This window comes from Drosophila grimshawi, unplaced genomic scaffold (assembly GCF_018153295.1).
Source record: "Drosophila grimshawi isolate 15287-2541.00 unplaced genomic scaffold, ASM1815329v1 contig_44, whole genome shotgun sequence".
Taxonomy (NCBI): domain Eukaryota; kingdom Metazoa; phylum Arthropoda; class Insecta; order Diptera; family Drosophilidae; genus Drosophila; species Drosophila grimshawi.
The window spans coordinates 22,262,501-22,289,848 of NW_025063240.1; the positions used below are offsets into that span (position 1 = coordinate 22,262,501).

The following is a 27,348-nucleotide window of genomic DNA, read 5'->3' on the forward strand; positions in this document are numbered from 1 at the left end:
AACCACCACCAAACCACAACCAACCAAACCACCAACCATCATCACCACAACAACAACCAAAAAATCTCAAAAAATCAAATCTCAAATTCTCAAAACTGAATTACCGAAACGTACTGAAAACCCGAAAAATATACAAAAAAAAAAAACAAAAATACAAAATTGAAACCAAGAATGAGAAAAATCAAATTATGAAATCAAACGTTTGGTTACGTTTGGTTTGGTACGACTATCAGCTGCAATGGGATGAGGCTGACTACGGCGGCATTGGGGTGCTACGTCTGCCCCCGGATAAGGTTTGGAAGCCGGACATTGTGCTCTTCAATAAGTGAGTAGATCGCCTAACCTAGCAACTACTAGCTACTAACTACTAACTGTACACTCACTGTACAAACTGAAATCAACTCTTAACTCCACTGTCTCTCTTTTTTGTGTGTGTTTGTACTGTACTGTACAACTGTACATCGTTGTGTATTAACTGTTTGACTGTACCTAGGCTAACAGATGATTTACTCTGTTCAAGTTAGTAACACTCATTATGCTTTCCAATCTAATTACCCGTTTAGTGCCGATGGCAACTACGAGGTGCGCTACAAATCGAACGTGCTCATCTATCCCACGGGCGAGGTGCTCTGGGTGCCACCCGCAATTTATCAGAGCTCCTGCACCATTGATGTCACCTATTTTCCCTTCGATCAGCAGACATGCATCATGAAGTTCGGCTCGTGGACCTTCAATGGGGATCAGGTCTCGTTGGCGCTGTACAACAATAAGAACTTTGTGGATCTCTCCGATTATTGGAAGTCGGGCACTTGGGATATTATCGAGGTGCCTGCTTATCTCAATGTGTACGAGGGGGACAGTAATCACCCGACCGAAACGGATATTACATTCTACATCATTATACGACGCAAAACATTGTTCTACACGGTGAATTTAATTTTGCCCACGGTGCTGATCTCATTCCTTTGCGTGCTCGTCTTCTATCTGCCCGCCGAGGCTGGCGAAAAGGTGAGCTTGACATAAGAACTACCCATTAAACAAGGGCAAAGGTATAATGAAGTTGTTCAAGTGGTGTATAACATAGTGAAGGATGCATCTCCGATCTATAAAGTATATATATTCCTGACCCAAGTTAGTTACCAAAAAGCGTACTGATTTTAATCTCATTACTGAAAGAGTACAGGGTATCTCGTATTCGATCTCTCTCGACTCTTTCCACATTTTTACTGGTTTTACTTATGGTGTCTATTTAATTCTTAGGTCACGCTTGGCATAGTATCTGCTGTCACTGGTTGTGTTCATGCTGCTCGTGTCGAAGATTCTACCGCCCACGTCGCTGGTGTTGCCATTGATTGCCAAATATCTGCTGTTCACCTTCATTATGAACACGGTGTCCATTCTGGTCACGGTCATCATTATCAATTGGAACTTCCGTGGGCCGCGCACTCATCGCATGCCCATGTGGATACGATCCGTGTTTCTGCATTATTTGCCCGCCTTTCTGCTGATGAAGAGGCCGCGGAAGACCCGTCTCCGTTGGATGATGGAGATGCCCGGGATGAGTATGCCAGCACATCCGCATCCCTCGTATGGCTCGCCGGCCGAGTTGCCCAAGCATATCAGCGCCATTGGGGGCAAGCAGTCCAAAATGGAGGTCATGGAACTGTCGGATCTACATCATCCCAACTGTAAGATCAATCGCAAGGTGAACAGCGGCGCCGATCTGGGCCTGGGCGATGGTTGTCGTCGCGAAAGCGAATCGTCCGATTCGATTCTACTCTCCCCGGAGGCGAGCAAAGCGACCGAAGCCGTTGAGTTTATAGCCGAGCATCTGCGCAACGAGGATCTCTACATACAGGTGAGTATCTATCGCGAAACTGATCTGATCTGATATCTGATTTATTTTTGTTAGACCCGCGAGGATTGGAAATATGTGGCAATGGTGATCGATCGCTTGCAGCTATATATATTCTTTATAGTAACCACTGCGGGCACGATTGGCATTCTGATGGATGCGCCACATATCTTCGAGTACGTCGATCAGGATCGCATCATCGAAATCTATCGTGGCAAGTAAAGCGCCACAAATCGACTAATGCATCCCAATTGGGCAAAAAAAAAAAAACAAAAAAACTACAAAAGGTTAAACATTGCAAAGCGCAACAATAAATGAAAAACGATTTAAGCGCATTTTATAGATTTTAATAAAGAAAATCAGAATAGAAGCAGAGAACGATTGGCAAATGAAAATTCAGGCTAGCGAAACAAGTTAATACAATTAAAAATTATCTCACTGAAATAAACGCTTCTCCATTTAGGCATAGAAATCATAACAAGAAAACAAAAGTATTAAATTCAACTAGAGGAATTGTGCATTACTTTCATCGTAAAGTGAATTTAGTTTAAGTGCAATAAACACATTGATTCAACAACTGACAGTTATTGCCAACTTGTTATGTTAGACCGTTAAGTAAAACACTTTAAGATTAAACTAAACACACACAAACAGATACACACACAATTTGTAAATGCTTCACGCACAAAAATAGCAACACAACAATAACAAATAGATAATGAAAAAAATCAAAAGCAAAAACAAATAACAATCACACAACAAAACCTGTAGCAAATGCAAAACAAACACAAATTCAATAAAAATGCAACGTTAATTAATACAAAAAAATAATACAAAATCAAAATGAAATAAGTTGAAATGAGATAGTCGAGACCGGTCGGCTTGGAGATACCCTGAATCAGCTGTTATAGATATATATAATAGATATTGCTGATGGTCATTTGTTTGATATGAAAATACATTTCTATTAACATAAATTGTGTTTTTTATACGATCTTACAGTTGATAAATTATATTTCTGCGTTTATTATATATCAATTGTAAGGCTACATTTTTACAAAAATATATTTTAATCTTCTTTTCCAATCGAAATTTTAAGTTTTTAGCTCAGATAGTATCTGAGTTTATCTTGACATGGCTATATCGAGTCGGCTGTTGCTTTAGATCAAGAATATATATTTACTTAACCTGCTACATTCCTAGGGAACACTTCATTATACCCTATTTAGATATTTTTAATAGTATGGAGTCTATAAACAGAAAACTTAAACTGTAGCTCAGCTTGAAAACTCGCCCAGCTGGCTTCGTATATTGTGTATACGCCGCGTAACCCGCCCGGCTAATTGGCTTATTAATTAATTGATATTGGCGCTTTATTTCGAGTGAAATATTTATTTGACCAGCTGTGCGCTTGTCTTGCTGTCAATTCAAATTAGTTTCAATTGCTGTCCATTGTGCATTGGCCATAAGTAACTGTAAATACAACAAATCTGTCATTCTCAATTTGGCACGATTTCGTTCGCTGTTTGTCATAGCAGCCATCTTCAGTTGTTTTGTGATTGCAAATATCTAAAAATATGCAAACGCTCAACCATTTCACACATTTATCAACCTCCAACGTTGGTTGGTGGTGCGGGTTGGTGGTGCGGTGGCTACTATTGCTGTCGCTACTTGTATTCCTATTTTGATGTTGTCAGTTTGTTCGGTTGGCTGAGCAAATACTCGACTGGGATTAAGTTTACATTCATAATAATAAAACAAAACAAAAAGAGCCAAACTAACTAAACGAAGAGTGACAAAGCTTGAATTCCCTAACAGGCAATAAATATATGTAAGATTGATTTATATATTAGATAAATATAGATACGTATTAAGACGAATTAGGGAGACAACTATGCAGATTACGGCTAATTAAAAACTAGTTAACATTCTTGAAGAGCTTTAGAGAAATGTTCACAAAAAACAATGTATTTGGTTGTAAACATTGTGTCATAGTCGAATCGTATTTTGTTTGTTGTTGGTAAAATTTATGAATTGGTTTTTAGATATTTTTCGATATTCGGTTCCATCAAGGCAATATGATGACTCGTAAAATCGATTCCTGGAAATGGCACATGAAAAAACGTGGAATTTTAGTTCCGCTTATATTGTTAATTGCTATAGTTGCGGTTTCTGTTCAGGTACCGGCTTAAACCTCAATTTGAATAAAGAGGAGTCTAACCAAGACTCGTAATTCATGAGTCTTATCAATATATCTTCAAAAACAAACTATATGTGGGAAGAATCTTAACATTGTGGAGCAAAACGAATTTTAAACTGAGTTCGGGACATTGTTATATTTTATCTGATTTGTCCTTTGCTACTAACTGCATATACAATTTTGTGGAGTTGTAATATTTCTGACTTTTACTTCTATGCACAACTAGATCTCCAATTTATTGTATACTGCTTCCAAATGCAATCCTTGACTTTTGTGCTACTTGGAAAATCAACAGCAACTTGCCAAATGAAGACTGTAGCTGTTGATCAATGGCGTTACAGAAACAATGTTTAATGTGTTACACCTAGCATGACTAAGTCAGAATGCCTTTTGCAAGTGTATGTTAAAAACAACGCTGGGCATCTACACTCGGAAAAACGATTGCCCTGAAGTAAAAGTGAGCGAATCAGCAAACTTCTGGTGCCGGAAACTTATTATTTAGCAGGTGTATTCCTTAAACACAAATTTGTGTCTTAAAGCAAATTAGGTGTGTTTCTTTGTTCAATTCCAGAATAGTTTTTTCTAAAATGTATGTAAAATGTTTCGAGATATTTATTTAAGAACTTTATTAATAAATATAATTCTATATATTTATTTATAAATAACCGATAACATATCTCGAAAATAGAAAAACGAACGATTTCTAATTTTAAGACATTTTTGTCGTACACTTAGAAATAATTTCTAAAAGTTGGTTGATTTTTTGCCTAAGTGTGGAGCACTGCTGATGAGCAAACTATTTGATAAGCATGATTCCTGGTTAACACATCAATGGCCCTGGGCCAGAGCCGGAGCCAGAGCACCGGATTGGAATTTAAAAAACCCTAAGCGCTAAATACAAAATACTAAAAAGTAGATACTTAACTGGTACGCGTTGTTATTGACTTACAATCGCTGTTGATTACCAAGCACGGCAGCAGCAGCAACAACAAGTACAACAACAACTAACAAAGGTTGCAGCATCACGACGATGACGACGACGACGACGACGCCAACGATGATGATGATGATGACTGAGCCAAGTGAGTCTCATTTTTGAGCCAAAACTCGTTGGCTCGAACGACGAGTCAAAATCGTTTGCCATCTACTTATTGAGCGTAGCTTGGAGCTTAGGGGCTGCTGCTGCTTGTTGCTTGTTGTTTGTTGCTGCTGGCTGCTGGCTGCTAGCTGCTTGTGGTATAAATGCGGCAAGGGAGAACATTTGGGCATCATTCGATTTTCTGATTTTGCAACGAAGACGTCGCTGGCTTCGCTTCGCTTGCCACCCCGACTCGAGTCCAGTTTCAGTTTCGTGTGCGCTCAAACCGGTAAAAAATAAATTAGAAAGAAAATAAGAAAAATAGTTGCAAGTTTTTGTGTGAGAGAATCGTATTTGTAGCTAACGTTAGAGCCAGCATGGTGAGTGTGATCTGTGTGAATGTCTTGATTGACTTGAACTGCATTCAGTTCTAAAATTGTGTCTGTTGTGTTTTTTGCATCTCGCAGCGCTTTTTACTGCCTCTGGCGGCGCTGCTCGCTGCCAGCGTCCATGCGGATGTCTCGCACCTGGACACAGATTTACGCGAGGATGGATACCATTACAAGCAGCCATCGCAACCGTTTCCGCTGCCGCCCACTGGCAATGGCATTGAGGATTCCGGTTTGATTCCCGGACCTGCTCCTTCGCAACCAGGTGGTTCTTATGGCCCGCCCCAGACGCCGCCACCGCGTCCAGCGCCGCAGCCAATTCCCACGGGTCCTGCGCCCTCGTATGGTCCGCCGCAGACGCAGCCACCGCGTCCACAGCCGACGCCATCGGCTCCGGGTCCTTCATATGGTCCGCCACAGACACAGCCACCTCGGCCAGCGCCGACGGGACCCGCTCCATCCTATGGACCACCTCAAAAGCAACCACCACGTCCACAACCCACTGTGCCTGCTCCGTCTTATGGACCGCCACAAACGCAACCACCACGTCCACAACCCACTGTGCCAAGGCCATCTTATGGACCACCACAAACCCAACCACCACGTCCACAACCCACTGTGCCAGGTCCGTCTTATGGACCACCGCAGACGCAGCCTCCATCGCCACCACCGGCTGGACCGGAATACTTGCCGCCCGATCAGCCGCAGCAGCCGCCAAGGCCTCGTCCCACTCCGCAGCGTCCTTCGCCACCGGCACCACCAACTGCATATGGACCACCACCCACACAGCCAAGGCCACGTCCACAGCCATCACGTCCTCAAAAGCCAGCACCTGAGTATTTGCCGCCTTCCGGCCCACCTGCACCACCGGCACCCACTAATGGTTATGGTCCACCACCATCTCAACCACCAGCACCACCCAGTTATCAGCCGCGCCCACCGGCACCCACTCCCGGCTATGGACCGCCACCATCTAAACCACCTGCACCACCTGTCTATCAGCCACGTCCACCCACACCACCCGCACCACCGGGCACCCTCTAACGGATATGGTCCTCCTCCATCTCAGCCACCAGCTCCTCCAGCTCCCACTCCCGGCTACGGTCCTCCTCCTTCTGGTCCACCTGCACCACCTGTCTATCAGCCACGCCCACCCACACCACCTGCACCACCGGCACCCACTCCCGGCTATGGACCGCCACCATCTAAACCACCTGCACCACCTGTCTATCAGCCCCGTCCACCCACACCACCCGCACCACCGGCACCCTCTAACGGATATGGTCCTCCTCCATCTCAGCCACCAGCTCCTCCAGCTCCCACTCCCGGCTATGGTCCTCCTCCATCCGGCCCACCTGCACCACCTGTGTATCAGCCACGCTCACTACAACCACGCGCACAACTGGCACCTACTCCCGTTTATGGACCGCCACTATTGCAGCCTCCCGCACCACCTGTTTACCAGCCACGCCCACCCGCACCTCCGGCAGGTACTGCTGGGTACGGTCCTCTTCATTCTAGTCCAGCTGCACCACCCAGATACCAGCCCGGCGCCCCCCCGACACCCGAAGCTGGTTCCCTGGGTCCCGATGGCTACAATTACAATAAGCCCGCCAGGCCGTTTACCTTTTAGATAGAGATGCTGCCCTCGATTCCCAGACTTAAGTATTCTTAGCATAAAGCAATCAGTTAATGGAACCCTTTGTTGTTGCAAAGGCAACCTTTTGTAAATGTTCGTTTCAAAAATAAAGAAGAATTCTACAACAACAACAATAACAACAACAATCAACAAACAACAAGCCACAATCAACAATAAGCAAATAGCAATTATGTGTTGGGATTTCTGCACTTGGCCAATGTCCAAGTGTGGCCAAGTGCGAAGTCTTAACGGCAGTTAACCTTCTGCGGCGTCAGTTCTGACAGCCTGTTGACGCTTTCAAAGATATATGGCGGCGGTCATTAGCGCCGGCACCACAATAAATGCCACCACCACCACCACCACCAGCAGCAGTCAAAATACCAACGGTTCAAGTGCAGCAGCATGAAATTGAGATTGAATTGAATTGGAAACATATGCATATATATACAGTACAGTAAGCACAGTGACAGCTCCCTAAAACGAACAATTGCAGCTTAAAAAATCAGTTTTTCTTTGACGATCCTTGAACTTTTGTCTATTGGTTTTCTGTGCTTAATATTTTAATGACTTCTTTGTCATTAAAATATAAAAATATTTGCTATTTGTTTTATATAATATTTTATTTTAATATTTTTATGACTGACTACGCTGTCAATCTTAATGATTTGTGTAATTAAAGTATTAAGCACAGCAAGACAAATTAGAGAACGGCCCAACCAATTTTATAGCTTCTGACTTCTACGACAATCTTAGAACTATTGTGGAAGAATGTCAAATTTGATAGGTAAAATTTGATTTTACGATTGACTTTTGCGGCAATCTCAAAACTATTGTCGAAAAAGTCTGTCATAAAATGATCAAGTTTTACTTAATTTATCTATCTTTTAGCTTGTTAACAAATCAAAATCGTTCAAACAATTACCTAATCAGCTAACAAGTTCCTTGTATCCATCAATTTAACACTAACCAGTGTATAAGAGTTAAAGTCATCATCACAAACGACCGCAACTTAATTATATTAATATATATTATGTATACGTCATAAAAAATAAGTTAGCACTTTCATTAAAGATATCTGAAAGAGTGCTCGAACTTTTTCGACTAGGAAATACCCTGAATACAGAAAAGGTTTGCTGATATTCATTTGTGAATGGTTAACGAGATCTGTCTCACTTCGTCGATCTTAATGAGTGCTTTACAGTTGATCAATATTATACCTGGCTATATAATATGTATAATCTTTAAAACCTAAATGGTGATTTATTGCTATCGGAAATCTATTAATATTGATATACGCGCAAGGGATCGGATTTGGTTCCTTCTGCTTGTAACATACCTTTGCACTATTTCATTATACCCTTCCTACTCATACATATATAAAGAGTATAAGCATAAGGAGATTTAATCCCAGTTTAGCTAATAATTATATATAGCTAATAATAATATGTATGTACACTTTGCAGTCAAAGGTTAACGTGACCTGGACAGTGTCAAATCAATCAATTATGGCATCTCCAATAAATCACAGTCGGAAATACCGAGCACGTCAAGCAGCCGTGTTTTGGTTTCTCAGGCGGGTCGTTTGTTTAATGTTTGTCGATTGCTTAGCAAATCCATAATTCCATGTATGCATCCATAGTGTAACCCATAATGGCTATAAATATAAACGCATAACGATGCTTGACTGTCGCCGAGCAACCTGTATTTGCCATACTTGGGCGCACTCAAGGTGCCCCAATCCGAATCCGAATCTCAGCTTATAGTTCTCAGTACTCAGTTCTCGGTTAGAGCCAAAATCAATATAGAAATGTGGCGACGACTCAATTCCCACCAGCTGTCGTCAGTTCATCAGTCATTTAGTCAATAAATTGAGCTGGTGCTGCTGCTGCCGTTGGCTTCATTAAGGCACCCAAAAAAAGTGCAACTGCAACTTACAACTTGCAACTTGCAATTGCAATTCGTTGAGCAACGTCTTTTGCCACAGGGCCCGAGTGTAATTACACAAGCATTAGTTATTTGGCCTTCGATTTGGCCATAGCTGCAGCTGGACACGACGGCTTCACTTGCTCCTCAACTGCTGCTCAAATGTTGCTCAAATGTTGCTGCTGCTGCTTTTGACGAAGACACGCGCCCTTCGCGCGCGACTCTCTGGATTGCTTTTGATTAACGTCTTAACGAGTGTCGCTCTCGGGCGTGATTTATGTCTTTATACCCTGTAAACAATTGCTCATAGCAGACACAGGGTGGCAAGGGTGGTATCACAAATTATTAAAGCTGAAGATCTTAGATTTGGATTATAGAATTGTTTTCCACCAATCAATCTATATATGTATTTGTTCTCAGCAACTATATGAGTAGGTGTGTAAGTCAAGATGGTTTTTTTTACTATATTTTTTTTATTTTAAATTTTAGCTTAACTGTTCAAATTAGTTCTGATTTATTTATTTCACTTTTCCAAAAATATGTTTTAAATTTTAATCGCTTAAAATGTATACTCAGAATTTAGTTTATATTAAATAAATAAATGATTAGACAACAATAGCATAACTAAGTTTAGCATATGCAAAGTAACATTACAGGGTATACGCCAGTCTGCCAGTCCCTCTAATGTCGAGCCCTCTTGTTATTTTTACGTCTTTTGTCTAGTTGTTGGTTGTTATTGTGTTTGACTTGGCTGCAGCTGCAACGTGTGGCTGCCACTTGAGTATCCGAGTTGTGGCTTGTGCGTTTTTTGCATGATTTATGATTACAGCATTATAGTTTTGAGATTATTTTCGAGATGTCAAAAGATTCGGCACGCATTGTGCTGATTAGTTGGCAGATTCATTGTTTGAGCTGCGCGTAGAACAAGTTCATTAGTTTGCCGTGATGACCTTATCGAATGCCGTGTAACGAGAGACAGTCGACAGACAAATACAGACAAATGGCATGGATTCCATTGGTATGAATGACTTATTCCATCCGGGTGTAATTTCCCATACAAGTTATTTATATTCGGGTAGAGTCAGCTCTTCCCAGCGACAGAACAACACGCAAATGTATGTAAATAATTTGAGCAACAAATTAATTAATATTAATACTTCTAAAATCAAATCTGGCTGTACGCCAAACATATGGCGCCGTCGGCAAAATGTTTTTATCTTAACTGGAATTTGTTCGTAGATAACAAAAAAACCAATAGCTATTGCCTGAATATTAATTTCAAAATATAATCAAATTTATTATTAGTCAACAGATTATAATTATGACTTTATCGACATCATTGTTTCTATTTCGAGCGCCTGAGTAGATCGTCATGTTTTCTAATTACGCATACGCAACGTTTGCAAAACAGCAAAAAACAAAACAACTGAAATCCTCTCTTGTAAATCAATCAAAGGCGAAATTGCCCCTGGCATGGAATTGGACTGCTGATTGTTATCGGCAGACAACAAACAGCCAAAGTGAGGTGTGTACAACAACAAGAACAACAACAACAACAAAAACAGCGACAGAAGCCCCAAGTCAGAATGCTCTAGTCGGGCTCGACTAACAGATTCTCTTAAAAATGTTTAGTAAGCTTACTAATAGTAGCTTTTCCAGACGATTTTAATTACATTTTTAGTGTTGATCAATAATACTTCTATGTATATTAGATATCAGCTGTAAGGCTTTACCTTTACAATGGAAAACCCATTTTTTAATGATGAACTTTATCTGAAACTTATATTCCAAATTTGAAGATGATAGCTTTTTTAATCGCTGAGATCGGCTTGTTCATATATACGGCTAAATCGACTCGGCTGTTGTTGCTCATGAACAAGGAATATATATTTTATGGGCTTGTAGATATCTGTTTCTGCCCATTACATACTTTGGCATTACTTTATTGTACCTTTTTTCGATTTTTATTGTTTTCAGGGTATAACAAAGTCAGCAAACGCACTTTATATTTTTTACACACACACACACTTATTGCGATGATTTGTGTAGACGGCTCGGGGTTAAGAGTTATGTGAAACATTCTGACAGCAGCAGCTGAAAAAATTTACCTTAAAGTCAGCCACGCATGAAAATTGTTAACGCAATCATGATTGCGCTTAGATAAACGGATTGTGCTTAAGTATAAGTGAGCAACTCTTGCCAAACTTCAGCCTGAAGTTGTGCTTTAGTTTGTTTAATATTTATATTTATTTTAAGCTGCTAAAACTGTTGCCTACTTTCAGTTGTCAAGTACAACTTGGAGCTGACTTTTGGTTGGTTTCCAAGCTGCTGAGAAGCAAGCTTTCTGTGAATACTACTCACTCGAGTTATGAATGAATCGAATAAGTTGAGAAGATTTATCACTCCCAAAATACTGATTAGTTATAGTTAATTATAAATCCTTACTTTGTTTGTATATGATCAGTGGTTTAAAGCTAATTTCCTTTAATTGCTGATCTTGACTTCCTTATCCGAATTAGATTAACTGATATTGCAAATAATTTACCGCTAAAACACCCCCACACACACACAGACAAACACACACAGTGGCAGACACGTTTCTTTTGTCTGACTGCAAATTAATCAATAGTTTAATAGACGTTTAACCACAATTAACCTTCTGAGCGTTCAAGTGATTGCAAATAAATCAAAATCTTTTCTAAGTAGCATCACCAAAACAACAACAACAACAAGAAAACAACATGAAAAACCACAACAGATGCGAATTATGAATTATAAACGAAGCGCGAACAAAATCGTTTAGCGTTTAACAAAGCAAATAAAAAATTGCCAATTATTTGTTGCCATTTATTCCCGACTTGTGGACAGCCGCTCAATCAGCTCAGCTCATTAGCTCAGCCTTTGTTTAAATATATATAGCATAGTGCTATCCGACGAGGGGGTGTGGGGATTAAGATGTTTCATCTTGTAATTGAATTGGTTTTTTGAGGCCTAAGCACGATTTCCATAATATCAAGGCGCGAGCAGACAACAACCAATAAAAATATAAAAAAAACAAGTTAGAATGCAGCAGTCGAGGGAGCTCGACGAGGAGACACCCTTGACCCAGGTCTTAAATAGTAAACATACTTGATAACAGTTTGTTCAATGAGAAAATACGGTTTTTGTTAACTAATTCTGTGTTTCTTATCTGATCTTAATGAAATGTTTACAGTTGTTGAATATGTTGAGACGAAGTTGATATTTCTGCTAAATCGACTCGGCTGTTGATGCTGATCAAGAATATCTAATTTATTGGTTCGTAAATGCCTCCTTCTGTCAGTTACTCAGTTTTCTTTCACTTCATAGTATGCCTTTTCTCATTTTTAATGTATTTGGGGAATAGAAAACAAACCATATTGTTGGCTATTAAAATTCAATTAAGTTTGAACAATGTGATAGATATGAACACAAGCAGATCATTGATGCTAACTCATAGTCATTTATTTAGATATAATATATGTATATACATATATATATTTGTGTATTGACTTGAACCATTCATAATGCCTCTGGGTGGCTTTTGTCACGCAAATGCTGTTAAATACTGACGACTGACTACCAACTGGCTACCAAATGGCAGGAAACTGCTGGCAGCTCTGCGTGAATCAATTAACGGCACGTCAGCCAGTGTTGTGAGTGTGCGAGTGTGTGTGTGTGTGCGAGTGTGTGTGTGCGTGAGTGTGTGTGACAACAATGTGGGTCGTGCGCCATGAGGGCCCTGTAGCTGACAGGCACTTGTCAAAAGAAAAATCCATAATACGTGTCAAACATCAGAGCACAACCAAAATGCAAATGAGGCAGCAGCAGCGAACCGAAAGAAACCACACAAAAAAAAGAAGAAAAAAAGAAACAAACAAGAAAAAATTAAATTATCCAATGTTTACAATCTCTTTACAAATTTTAACCTTGGCCTTACACACAAAACCACACACGCACACACACACACACCACAATCGCATTCGAAGTCATTTATAAAGATGCACAGCAACAAAACGAATACTCGTAAAGCCAATAGAAAAAGGAAAAAAAGCGCAACAAGCGAAACAATGTCAAAGAGCAGTTACTTATATTTTGATACACACACGCATAATATATCACTCACACACACTCGCACAACAGATTATGTAGATCTCTTACAATTAGCTAGGCCATTGACACCGTGTAGAACTTTACATCTTGGCCAGACACTGTGGCGGGCGATTGAGAACCTTTTTTTGCTCTTTTGGCCAACTGCGTCACGTGTCGAAACGAGTTATCAACTTGACTAACAACAACCAAATACAAAAGATGCTATCGCGACAAAGATTATAGCCATTTGTTTCTGTGCAAATTAACTTGAATGACAGAGATAAAAGAGTATAAACATTTAAATCAACTAGTTTGTCTTTTGCTTACCTAAGCTAAGTGCTCCAACGGGTTTAGATGTTTATCGATAGCGCAAATATGTTTAGTTACACTGAGAAAAAAAATCGATCTGAACTTTAGAAAATCTTTAAGGGAGGCTCAACTTATTATTTAAAAGTACGTTTGTGAAACGCAGTGTGTTTGTTTTATAATTGCGGGTTTGATTTGAGTTTTATATATTTGTACAGTTAATTCTTATTATAAGCTGCTTTGTTACTTTAAACATTATTTTTAATCATTCCACTCACATAAATACTTTATGAATTATTTTATATCGAAACCATTTTTCATATGTTTATTTATGTTTATTTTTTTTTATTATGTTTTCTTGTATATTTTTGCGAATTGAAAAACCAGGTTTTCAAAACGATTTTCAAAATATTAAATCGTTTTTTTTCCGACTGTATGAACTAGTTTTGTCACCATAAATATGAATGAAGTTCAAGCGAACTGCAAACATGTTTCTTCGATCATTATCTATCTTCTTTGATATTATCTAGACAAATTGCGTGTTCAAATTGCGCTTCATTCGATTAACAATTGTTCAATGATTTTTTTTGATGATTTTTTTTTATCAAAGTTCAAAGTGTCAAAGTTTCGAGGCACGAGCCAACACAAAAGGTGCCAAAGTGTCTAATCTTAAAGTTTTGATTTGCTTAACGTTTTGGCCATCATTTTGCCAACGGGTCTAAGCTGACGACCATCATTATAGCATTTTTTATTCGTTTGGTTTTTTGCTGGCGATATAAAAGCTAATTACTACGTTAAATAATGATTAGATCCAGCTGACTGGCTTGTGTCTAGTTTTATGTTAGCGCTATTTGTTGTTCTACGGCTTGCCGTATCAATTTGCATAATGAATTCTCTGCGGGCCAATTATATTTTAACATCGCTGGCAGCTTTCACAGCGCGTGGCGATTATTGGAAACGGCAAAAAACGAACAAAAAATAAATAGATATAAATATAGATGTAGCAAGAGAAAGAGGAATGTTATTTTATTTTGCATTTGATTGAACTACTTAGTCAGTCAGTTAGTTGTTTGGGTCAAGTATTTGGGACCTACAGAAATTAAACAAAATATAAAAAAATAGTCATGAATATGATTGGCTCAATGCGGAGGCGGAAATACTTAAGGCAACATTTTATTTATTTGCTCGAGAGCAGCCATTTAAATACAATTTATTGAAGCGTTTATAAATCACTAGAGTGCTCAACACAACATTCTACATAAGTTTGACTGTTTGTCTGCAATAAATTTGTACGCTGGATGCCTTTAAATATTTGATACACTCATAACTTGACAGAGAAGGTAAACAAACTAAACAAGTTGGACTGCTCCAGTTGCGAGTACTCGACTGAGAGATACCCTGAACACAGCTGTCAATAGAAAAATTCGTCGTGAATAACCAAATCTGTGTGTCTCAATCAAGCTCACTGAAATATTTAAGGCTGAAGTTGTTTGAGTATATAATGTATCAATTGGAAGGCTTTATCTTTATTTTATTGTTATCGATAATTGATTTGTATCGATATTCGCAAAATGGCTGCGGTTATCAATCAAATCGAATAAATATGATCTGGGTATGGTATAAGGAAACTTATCTTTTAAATTTGATGCCTCTAATTCTGCTATTCGTTTGGTTAATTCATACAAATATACATATATATATTCATATATTCAAATTTGGAACAACTTCATTATACACTTTTTTCCAATTAGTGATGCATTTAGGGTATATATAGACCGGGTATTTACTGTTATGCGTTATGCGTAATTAATTGAATATTTATAATGCTAATGTGGTGAATGTGCGGAAATATGTCAGTTATTTACTATTAATTGTTGTCGACACTTGACAAACATCACTTTAAGTGTTTGACAGGAGCAAAGCTTGTCCAACAACAAATGAGTTGCTTGTAGCTAATTTCACACAGATAAAGAATCTTCAGCGCAATTTAGTCAAGGCCAAGTCGTCGCTTGCAACATGTGTGTTTTTTCTCTAAAATTGTGCACTTTAAGCAGCTTCTTTGTTTAATTCATTATTGTTATGTTCAGCTTATGCTAAAGAAGCTTGGATATCTTAAGTTAGCAACTCAATTTGGCATTGCTTATTTAGCAAAAGATTGTCATTTTTATGTGTGGTCGATTGAAATGTTAAAGTAAACAAAAGCTGCCCAATTTGTGCGGTTGACAATGGAGCAAACGCTCGTTGACTGTGCCCAGCCATGCAAATTTATCAGCAATAGTAATACTATACTAGTCGTTGTCGTAGTTTGTTGTATTTACATCTTATTCAGCGTATTCAAATGCAAATACCAAAGCGACACCAGCAGCAGCTGTCTGAAGAACGAGGTGTGTCTTTAAGCGTTTACCGAACATTATTTTTAGACGTGGGAAACGCTTTGATGGGCAGTTTAATATTAATACCCTGTAGCCTGTTGAAAGGCTGACAAAATTCTGTATCGAACCTATCAAGTGTTTTATAGATTTTTGATAGACGTGTTCAGCTGCCTGACAGACATCAGAGACGTTAAGAGCAAGGGGGCTGAGTATTGAAGTGTATCGCTAAATATCAATAGGGAGGTCAATATGCTACTATCTGTCCATCTGTTATTTTTAGCTTCAATATTCTCTTCCACATTTGGTATCGGACTATAATCGAGGATCTCTCTTCCTGCAGATATGCTCCAGTAAAACTGCAAGTCGATCACCCTCAATTACAGATCACTTTTGCTTGTTTTTGATCGGATTAATGGTGCGCATTGTTCTTATCGCTATATTGCATGTGTCGCTTGTAAGCGATCATAATAAAAAAACATGGATTGGCCAACAGGTCGTGTACTTAATTTATATAATACTTGAAGCTATTGTCACGGCAGCACGCTTAAAGCATTATAATTGAATTAGGCGTTGCTTAAGTCAGCTGACAAGGTTAATGATCACAAGTAATTTGGCTGCTTCTGATTTTGGGCTTTCCATTCGCTTTCAATTGGGCCAGTTTTTTAGTGCGCTTGGCTAATGATGCCGACGATCGATTCGGTTCGGTTTGGTTCGGCTCACGGCTTTTGATTTTATTATTGATAGCCTTTTTGTGTACCGGTTCTATCGATTAAATAATATATATATATATATATAATTATATATATAGACTTTTATACACATTTTTATCAACTCTTGCTGCCACTATGCAAATTTGGCAAAGACTTTATTTTTGGTTCCGGTGCGCGGCAAAACAAGCTGGCCAAAAAGAAGATGAAATGACTCTTTGATTATTATGGCTATAAACATGTATAAAATGGGCGATATTTGTTAAAAGCCATCATCTATTCATTTACGATAACTCAATAAATCTGCCACGCCCTGCAAAAAGACAAATTTATGAACTAAATCTAAATTTGTTTTAGTTTTGTGATTCTGTCTCTGTTTTGATTTAGTTTCCGTTTGCCATTTTAAATGACAATTTTTTTTTATATTTGTGGCCAGTCAACAAAATATGTTGACGCAACAATAAATTGACGTATGATATACATCTGATACGATGCGTTGCTAATGGGAGATTAATGTATGCTTGGTTTTTTTCGACTTGACATTTAATATGCTACAGCACAAGTCATTATTGATTACTTTTCAATTTTTCTAATAACCGTGAAAATATCAATAAATAAGAAACATTTAAAAAATGCGCAACTCTTAATTCACTTATTTCCATATAGGATATAACTGAGGTCGAAAAAATAGCACCAAAATACAAATATGTATGTTTTAGAGCTCATAAGTGTAAGAATGATAAAATATATAAGCAAAACAGATCGAAAACCCCTTCTAGATTTTGGCTTTTCAAAAAAAAATTGTCTTTACATTCTTTCTTTGTTCTTTTTGATTATCTGCATAAGGCAAAACACGTTGGCCAATATTTCAACATCACTTTGTTAATCCATGAATGTCTTAACCCAGTCCACACTAATAAAATTATTATCCATGAACCTTTGTGTATTTAATAGTCTTGTTTTTTTCCTTGTATTCAGTGGTCGCATTAGATAAGCAACGAAAACACATAAAACATTAAAGCAAATCTCAGAAAAGAGTGCTGATTTTTCTACCATCACTGTAAATTTTTACCAGCTGTTTTGCAATGACAAAGATACAATTAATCAGATGGTGAAAGGCAGTTTAGCAATGATGTCACACAATTAAAAAGAATCCACACGCTCAAGCCTAAAGTTCTAACTCATTTTAATGGGCCCATTCACTAGTGAGCCTAGCCGGCGGCATTTCCTGTGTAAAATGTTGACCTTGGCTGCATTTTTAGAGGCTCAAGTGGCTCAACACTTGTTGGCCTGGCTGGGTGAATGTAATTCCCCCCACACAAATAAATGTACGAGCTGTTTTTCGTAAACGGAAATGATATTCGTAGTGATCGAAAGTCGTTAAATTGTTTTGGTTTTTGTTCAGTTGTGTGTTTATTTGTTTTTGTGCCAGAGGTCAAGTGAGCAGGCAAACAATTCGATGGGCTTTTGGACAATCTCCACAACAAACATAAAACTCTCGACATGTTCAAGTCAAGTTGAGGTTTATCAAAAGATTTTGGATGCTTGCGACAAAAGTGGACTGAAACCTGTGCCTCTAAACCTTTAATGCCTCTAAATTGCTTTAAAAAAGCCCAAAGTTAGACAGATTTATGAACAACCCACAAAAGAAAAGAAAATAAAAGTTGAGAACTTTACATAATTAAGATGGCCATACTTCATTTAAAAAAATTATTCTTTCAAAATGTTATGCAAATTAGATTGAATTCTAGAATGCTGAATCAAAAGACTTAGGCAACGAACTTCGCTTAAGACACGAGCCGTGCCAAGCACTCAGGAATATGCCACACGCATTTAAGAGAGCAAAGAAAGGGAGAGAGCGAGAAGGAGAGAGATAGAGAGAGAGAGAACAAGGCAAATCATGTAATTATACCCTGTACTTACTTAAAATGGGTATATTTAAAGTTGTGAATAAAGAATATATATTCTAAATCTGTATAAGCTGACGATAGCTAAAGAGTTAAACCTTCTCAGCTCAGAAAAAAGTTCTGAATTCAATTGGTCAACTTAGATTAACGGTTTCGGTTCCGGTTTGGTTACTCTTCATAATTTGGCACCACATTTTAATCGGGTTAATATTATCTCCCTGAATTTTAATGTAAGTTGTACAGAATACCTATAAGTCTGGCACTCCCGATTGTAATACACTTACATGCTTTTAATTTGACTATGGTTGGTTTGTTCTGCGTTGTTTATTTTAGTCTTTGACTCGGATGCGTCATGCATACGACGTGACGACACCAAAGTGATTGGCGATGGTTGTTATGCGATTGTTTGGATTTGAGATTTTGAATATTGGATTGTCGACTGATACGCGGCATGCCGATGTTTTTTTGACTTTACTTAAAGACATGTGACCACTTCTAGCTGTGGTCGTTTCTGGCCAATAACGTATTAAATAATTTAAATTTTGATTTGTTTTTGTTTGATGTTGTTAATGTTGCTCGTGTTGTTGCCAAGCTTGTTATTGTTGGCAGCGTTACTTTATGTGTTTCATCGAGTTTTTTTTGGCGGTCGTCGCTTCTGCTTCTGCTGGTTGTTTCTCTTCAGACCCACATAGCGAACCGAACCAAACCGAACTGAACCGAACTGGACGGCCAAGCAGTTATAGTATAAATTTCATAGAAACTGCCCAACTCATCATCATTTGTGATTTGAACTTCTTGAGTGTAAATTGCTCGTGCGGCTCTTCTGGACGAGAAATTTTCCTGCATAACCAAAAAACATACAAATATATAACCTCCAATCCGAAATGGTATGTGATCCTCGCAAGCATAACTGAATAATGAATATTAGTGCTTTCAAAGTGTATCAAGGACAAGTCTTAAACCACAAAAGTGACAAGTGTTCAACAAAATATACACATTTAAATTTATGTTTAGGGTTTGTGTGTGTGTGTGGAATCCAGAACATTTACATTATGTTGGAGTGCTCCCAACTCAAGTGCACAACTTCATTTGCGAACCGGACAGCCTCGAGTGGGATACTCATAAATTTCATTCTCGCACCTAGACAACAGCTAAAAATAACTTAACTTAACTCAACTCAACTCAATGTAGAAATGGATGTCTTTTTTTTATATAAAAATAAATAACCTCACCTAACTGAACTCAATATAGAACTGGATGGATTTTTGTATATAAGCAACAAGAAATTTGACTTTTGATATTAAAAAAGAATTTAACAGTTTTAGATATTTATGAAAGCAATTTCTTATTGAAAACAGGTTAGAATGCCACAGATGAGAGTGCCCGACTAGAAGATATGTTCAATCCTTGCTGCATATAGTTTATTCAAAATGAAATTGCTTTTTGTTTGACAAAAGCTGTGTTTCTTAAGCGAACTTAATGTTATCTTTAAGGTTGATCGACTGAATCGACTAAGCTGATCAAGAATATATATGCTTATATATATGCTTATACATCCTGTTACACATTCTTACACAACTTGATTAAACACTTTTCACTTTTTGAATGGGCTTAGGTTATAAAAAACAATTCAATCAACTTATAGCTTTTAAAGGAAACTGCCTCAAAGTCTGATCTGATCAGTAGTGTAGAAACAACCTTTAAAGTGAGCACCCTTATGTAAAGATGCAAGTGAGGATGAAAGGCTTTACATTTGGTCTAGAAAATACTTAACTGCCTTAACTAACTGAGCCGACGAATGAAGACATGGCTTTAAGCTGCAGGTTGCATTGCAGCACTGTAAATATTATTTACTGTTAAAAATACTATTAATGATATTCTGCTGTTCATTTCAAACTCAAAATATTGTTTTGCTTCTTATTTGTGGCAGAAACTGTTCGTTTTTATTGCTCTGGCGCTGCTTGGCTGCGCTGCTTGTGCTCAGTTGCCGGACTCTGCTACACAGGGACCGAATCCGCAGGACATTGCCACACCCGAACCTGAGTACATTGATATCGATGAGCCGGCACCGGCACCGGCACCAGCACGACCAGTTGCCGCGCCACGTCCTGTGGCACATCCCGTGCAACGACCAGTACTGACGCAGGCACGTCCCATTGCCCGGCCCGTTGCCATCGCCCAGAACTTTGCCTATGCCCAGCCTCAGTTGCAGCAGCGTGTGCAACATTTGGTGCCACAGGTGCATCAGCAGTTGCAGCAGTTGCAGCAGCCAATTTTGCAGCAGCGTGTGCAGCATTTGGCGCCACAGGTGGCAGGACATGCGTACAGCAGCCAGAGCGGCTATCAATATCGTCGTCCAGTCTATGTAAGACGCTTCTATCGTCAGCGCCGCTATTAAAGACAGGGCCTCTAGCATATTAACATTGTCTATTTAATATATACCTAATACTCAATATCAATTTCTTCTCGTTTTTATTTACATATACATATACACATACATATATATCTTTTTCCTTTCTCCTCTTTCCATTTCCCATTTCTGTTCCCGATCCCGCTTTCTACACTCTAAATGCTCGCTTGGAACTGCAAAACGTTTAGCTTTAATCCTCAACTATCCAATCTATATCCTCAACTATCGCATCCTAATCCAAATCTTTAACAATGCCGTTGCTGTGCGTTTTTTCTTCCCACGCACACAAAATAACAAAATACTAAACATCAAAAGTACAAAGAGACAAATGAAGATGAAATCGAAATCGAAAACGAACTCGAGTCAAAGTATTTAGTTATTGTTGAATTGCAAACTCGAATAAATAAAGATAAATTATTTGTGAAAAAAGAGAAAAAAAATTCAAATGGTTATGTTTTATTTGTTTTCTACAAGGTCTTTGAATGATACACCATATCGAGGCATGACTTTAATTACAGTATTCACAGCTCGTCAAACGATACACAAAAATTGAAATGTATGTCGAAATAATGTGCGAGATTCGTTCTGATTTTCATGATTGCCACCGCTGAGAACTCTGAATGCCTTCTGACTGGTAGTTAGTCACTCATCATTAATCACGATTTATGAAGAATCCATTATAAATGTGTGTGTTTGAGTGTGTGTGTTGTGTGTCTCCGAAAACTGAGTACTATTTTTGCATACGGAAGCTGCTGCTAATATTTCAGGTTACGGCCTGAGAATTATTCCAACAGTTAAAACAAGTTGAAATGCTCCAGTCGAAGGCAGCTCCACTAGAAAATACCCTGTTAAATACCTGTTAAATGCTTGCTGAACGTATTTTGTTCAATATTAAGATACCTTCTACTTACAGTTGTTCAATAAAAAGTCTGGGTATATCAAAAATCAATTGGAAGGCTATAAATTAACAATTGTGGTCTTTATTGCTAACGATCACTGCTTTGCATCGATTTAAAAGTCATCATAATCCATATTTGAAGTCCTTAAACATAAGTGAACTGACTCAGTTGTTGATGCTGATCAAGAATATATATATATATATCATATGGAATTCGAGTTGCTTCCTTTCACTTCGTGACAAACTTTTGCTTAACTTCATTATACACTTTTGTCAGTTTTTCAGGGTATACTAAACCTGGAATAGATGCGCAATATATCCAAGGAATTTAAAAGAAGGTTTAACTAAAAAATAAGTGGCGATTTAGAATGGGGATTTTTAATAGTTCGGCACATAAATAAATACGTAAGTCTGCCAAAATACTTTCAGAAATAAATTCAATTAACCGGTTTAAGATCTGATGTTATTCCGCTTGTTGCTTCTGCTCGATAGTCACCAAGATTGTAGGAGCCTTTCTAACTGTTCAGCTATTCATCTAGTTCTGGACAAAGTGCTATTGATTGATGAATTTATTGCTTTTTTTTATTGGATCGATTTAATGGCTGCTGATTGGGCGTCAAGATTGTTGTAAGACTTCTTTCAGACAATTGTTGACCTTCTACTTTTGATTTACCACAATCTGAATTTGAATATGTCAACCCACTTATTGTTCATCAGTGATCGGCAGATCTAAATTGGCTTATACGCAGATTTCAAATGGAAACTATTTATAGCTTGATTTCTTTTGTGTATTTATAAATAGTAATCCAATCAAAGATATGATTTTAAAGCATATCTTTAGGATACTCAAAAAGATGCCTAAAAGTTGGCAACAGTTTTGAGTAAGTAACAATTTATTTTATAAAAACAAACAACGTCTAAACACTGACAAAAGCCGATGTTTGTTTTTGAGCTGAGAGAACTTTGTGATTGTTTAGCTTGTAGATAAAAGCAGAAGCACTTAAGAAACACCTTATTCGGTCTTATGTGTGCTCAAAGATGCCTCAACCCTTTGCTAAATAAATTGTGTAAGCTTATTTTATAAGCCAATTCATAGACTTTTCTAAAAATCACATCTTTCACTTCAAATGTATGATTAATTTAGAGGTCAAACCGTGATCAGAAATAAAAAAATCGTAGCCGACTTGTACATTGATATTCTGTAACTCGTATGGCAAAAAATCGAATATTCAATTTATTTTGCGTATTTATATCCTCTAGCCGTTAATGAAGTTATGTAACAGACAGCTTTAAGACTGGGAGTCGAGCCATGACAAAAAGGTCGCACTTATGAAAATCGATTATGATTTTTGGGAAATTATTATTCATGCCTTAAAGGGAATTTTAATTTCTTAAATGAATGGCAGTTATTTTGTTGTGTACACAGAATAAAATATTTGTACATAGAATGGAGAGCTGATTATTTATCTGTTCATCAGCTTCTATGTATGCTATACTTTTCGTACACATATTATTGATAATCAATATAAAATCTACGATTTTATAAACTGATTGTCTATTTTGTATATTTTTGCGCTCAATTTACTGGAGTTTGGAAACCTTTCTCTTTTATTTAACGCTGATTAAATTCTTGCATAACTTAATCGAATAGTTTCATAACAAACTAAAACAAACAAGAAGCTGAAGAGGAAGAATTAGAAACCAGTTGCCAAATGAACAGAATTAATAGCTAGTAGAACAGGGAACTTGGAATCATTATAATTAATGGCTTGTATATATTTTATATTAAACGGTGCTTCCAAAACGCAATATCAATTGTAGAATGAAAACATTTAAGGCTTTAAATTGAAAATTAACTAATTAATTAGCATATCAGAAAAGTGAATGAACTGGTTCTGCAAAAATTTAGCATTCGATTATGCCTGAAATAGAAAATGAAGTTTGTCAACAAGTTTCCGTTGAAATTAAAGTGCCAACTAAAATTAAACACAGTTTATTATTCGTTTCCTCTTCGCATTAATTTCACTTTCACGCATTGGTAGCCAGTGGGCGCTTAAGTTCGGAGAGGGGGCGGGGCGTGGCATCTTCACACATTTTGTGGCCGAAAACAATGGGCCACGTTTGTGCTGGCTGTTGACCATAAATCATCAGCTCCATTGGGGGCCATAAAGAATCAAATTTTTGCTGCTAGCTTCCAATTACTCACGCTTATTAACAAATGAGCAAACGGTCCACAAAATCAAAAACCCAAATCATACGGAATTTTGGATGAGAAGTGTGCTTCTATGCCCTGCAAATGGGTATGATGCAGCAGACAAACCCCACAAACTATATATATTTTTGATCAGTGGAGTCGATTTAGCCAAGTCCACCTGTCCGTCTGCATCAACAAGTTGATCTCAGAGATAGAGACTTAAATTTGGAAAGAAGTTTAATTATCTCAGATTAGCTAAATTCTTCATCTTTATCTTTATTTAAAGAACTCTTCAAGTCTACATTTCTTAAATATATAAATACCATACGATAATCGGTTGCAATAAAAGTCACTTTGTTAAGAAGCACAGATTTTTCTAACCAAAAGGTATTTTCTTATTGAGCACATCTAATAGTTATTCAACAGGGTATATCCGAGTCGAGCTGTCTCTACTGGCGTTGTTTAATTTGTTCGCGGTTGTGGGTGTTTAAATGCGAGCAGACTGACAGATTGATAGATTGACAAACTAGCTTTGCCCATGAATGAAACGGTTTCTATTTTGGAGTTGTTATTTGAGTATTATTCACATTTAGATATAATTATGTTGTCATTGCATTGGAATCAATGAGGATTTATGCCCTCGGTTGAAGTTCAAGTTTTGAGTTCGGTGTTTTTGTTTGTTTTATATTTTTTAGAATTATAAATAAGCAACTGGGCAATTTACAATTTACAGTTAGAATACATATAAGTATATACACATTGAGGTTGGCCAATCACTTGTGGCTAAAAGGAGAAACGCTTGGCGGGTGCATCGTAATGATAACCATCCTCACTGTGTGGCTCCACATGCTCCTGTGGTGGCAGATACGTGTTGTCCGGTTCCAGTGGTGCAGCATACGAGGGAATCGGTATTTTAAAGCTGGGGACAGGAGCAGCGACCTTGGCAGGGGCTGGTGGCAAGTAGTTGCTCTCTGGCTGATGAACGGGTGCTGCTACAGGAGGTACGTAGGCTGGCTTGGGTGCTACTGCCACAGGTGGCAGATATTCAGCCTTAGGTGCTGCTACAGGTGGCACATAGGCAGGCTTGGGTGCTGGTGCTACAGGTGGCAAGTAGGCAGGCTTGGGCGCTGACACAGGTGGCAAATATTCAGGCTTAGGTGCTGCTGCTACAGGTGGCACATAGGCAGGCTTGGGTGCAGCTACGGGTGGCACGTAGGCAGGCTTGGGTGCTGGTGCCACAGGTGGCAAGTAGGCAGGCTTAGGTGCTGCCACAGGTGGCAGATATTCAGGCTTGGGCTGTGCTGGCGGCAGATAAGTCGACTCTGGCGCCTTGGCTGGCAGGTCAAAGGGTATGCTGGGTGCCTCATAGTTGTAGCCAGGATGATCGTGATGGTGATGATGATCCTCGTGATGATGATGATCGTCTCCAAAGAGATGGGAAACATCAGCGGCTACCAAAGCCAAACTGCATAAAGCGAGCACCAGGACTTTCTAAAGGAAACAGAGATAGATACAGTTTAAATAATTACTTTAAATATTTATTATTTGTATACTAACCATTTTATATTTTTGGGATCTGTTGAGCAGTTCTTAGACAATGTTCTCGATGCGATGACCGGCTCTGAAATGATACAGTTACCGGGAAGTGCTTCTTTATTTATATACAATGAGCGAGAATCGCGAGATCAATGAAGTCTGAACTGAACTCAAGTCTCTCAATTTCAGTCTCCATTTCAGTCTACGCCGACGCCGACTTCAATCGCTGCTGCTGACAGCTTGAAGCGATGCGTTGTTTTCCCCCCCTCTTTGGGGGGACAGCCGTTATTCGCATTTTAAATTCTATTAAATGAGTTTTTTTTCTGAATTTCCAATCGCCTTATGCGATTGACGATTTGCTTTGTTTTTGTCGCCGCGTGAAGCGGACATCAAATCGCGGATCTGCACTTAATTATAAGCCTCTGGAATGGTAATGGACCATGTATAAACTGAGGCAATATAGTTTGTAATACCCTAAAATATGGGGCAATATGAAAAGAGTACCGCATTTAAGGGGTATATTATATTTATAGCTCTGGATTTTAATTAGACTCAACTAGTGGCATACATGTGAAACCGGAACGGAAATTCAACATATTTTAAGAACCAGTTACAAGAACCAATATTATAAAAAATGTGGAACCAATTCGTAAGCTTTACCTCTGCCAATCATATTAAATCACCGTCCTGTTTTTTAATTCAGATTCAAATTAGTGCCTGAGACTCTTCATAATCCAAACTAAACAAAAACAAATATTTAATAAATTTGAATATTGTTAAAACTACATAAAAACAAAAACTAACTCAATAAGTCTATTTCATTGTCTGATGGCTTATCAGTCCAACTGATTAGTATTGATATTAATTTAGCAGCATACAAAAGATGAGTCATTTAAAATAGTTGCAATAATTTATTCTTTTATCAAGTAAGTCAATATTTTATGCAGACAATATCGTATAGAGCTGTCATATTATATTATTTCCGCTAGGGTATTTATGCATTCGACAACTCGCACAAATAGCGGTTGTTTCTCGTTTTCTGGTTTATAGCTGACGGGCAATAAACGCCTCCCATTTAAAATGGATATTCAAAAAAAATATCTTCTTTATGTTGGAGCTTGCTCTCCACATGCCCAAAGAGTTTAGGTTTTATTGATTTAACATTTTTTTTTAGAGTATTGATTCGATGGTTCGATGATGATCATCTTGGCGCTGAAAGAGGTCAACAAAATCAAGTTCAACGCTGCCGGCAGAAATTGGCAATTAGCGATTTGCTCAAATGTATTTGTAACAAAGAAAAAATATATGCTAATAACAGTTACTGAAGCCAGGCTCCAATCAACAACACCACGCATTCATTATTCATTTTCAATCAATAATTATCGTATGGCAATTGCTGATGACGTTCCGAATGAAAACGAAACTGAAATCGAAACTGAAGTCGACTTTTTAAGTTATTTCTTTTGTTTTTTTTATTGAACTCTTGTTTTGACGTTCGCTCGCTGACCCATTTCCCCGCTAAGTGCATCATATACATACCGAAAGCTATGGCGACTATATATCGAACGCTGGTCTCATTTTACTGTTAATTGTATTTCATGACTTTCGATTTTTTTTCGAAAGAGCTGCATTAGCTGATGTGGCTACCTGAACTTAACACCAAGCCAAGTGGCTTTTAAGTGGCTCAAAATACTAATGACCCATTATATTTATTTTGTATTTTGTACCATTTTTGAGTTATTATTATTTAGTTATTATTTTTTAATTATTATTTAAGATTAAACCTTTTATTCAAACTGAGTAAGTTGATTGAAAACTGAGCAT

At 38.1% G+C, this 27,348-nt stretch overlaps 4 protein-coding genes across 4 annotated transcripts in view; 3 read left to right on the forward strand and 1 right to left on the reverse strand.

Annotated features, from left to right (window-relative positions):
• The window catches only part of LOC6557689 (acetylcholine receptor subunit beta-like 1), a 6,543-nt gene extending 4,002 nt beyond the window's left edge, over positions 1-2,541 (forward strand). Inside the window, 5 exon segments of the mRNA XM_043215419.1 lie at positions 171-325; positions 564-1,008; positions 1,261-1,274; positions 1,276-1,858; positions 1,913-2,541. Of these exon segments, the coding sequence (XP_043071354.1) occupies positions 171-325; positions 564-1,008; positions 1,261-1,274; positions 1,276-1,858; positions 1,913-2,077 (1,362 nt within the window). The 3' untranslated portion in view covers positions 2,078-2,541.
• A 2,692-nt stretch (positions 2,542-5,233) lies between these two features.
• On the forward strand, positions 5,234-7,292 carry LOC116804961 (vegetative cell wall protein gp1). Its single transcript, XM_032734136.2, has 2 exons — positions 5,234-5,513; positions 5,601-7,292. Exons 1-2 carry the CDS (start codon positions 5,511-5,513, stop codon positions 6,564-6,566), a joined length of 969 nt encoding a protein of 322 aa, XP_032590027.1. The 5' UTR covers positions 5,234-5,510; the 3' UTR covers positions 6,567-7,292.
• Positions 7,293-19,363: 12,071 nt separating this feature from the next.
• On the forward strand, positions 19,364-20,884 carry LOC116806486. Its single transcript, XM_043215552.1, has 2 exons — positions 19,364-19,373; positions 20,417-20,884. Exons 1-2 carry the CDS (start codon positions 19,371-19,373, stop codon positions 20,882-20,884), a joined length of 471 nt encoding a protein of 156 aa, XP_043071487.1. The 5' UTR covers positions 19,364-19,370.
• Positions 20,885-24,760: 3,876 nt separating this feature from the next.
• LOC6557717 (repetitive proline-rich cell wall protein 1) lies at positions 24,761-25,561 on the reverse strand. The gene is made up of 2 exons (XM_043215520.1): positions 25,546-25,561; positions 24,761-25,479 (listed from the first exon to the last, which is right to left on the reverse strand). The coding sequence occupies exons 1-2, from the start codon at positions 25,546-25,548 to the stop codon at positions 24,772-24,774; spliced, it is 711 nt and encodes a 236-aa protein (XP_043071455.1). The 5' UTR covers positions 25,549-25,561; the 3' UTR covers positions 24,761-24,771.
• Positions 25,562-27,348: the final 1,787 nt, after the last annotated feature.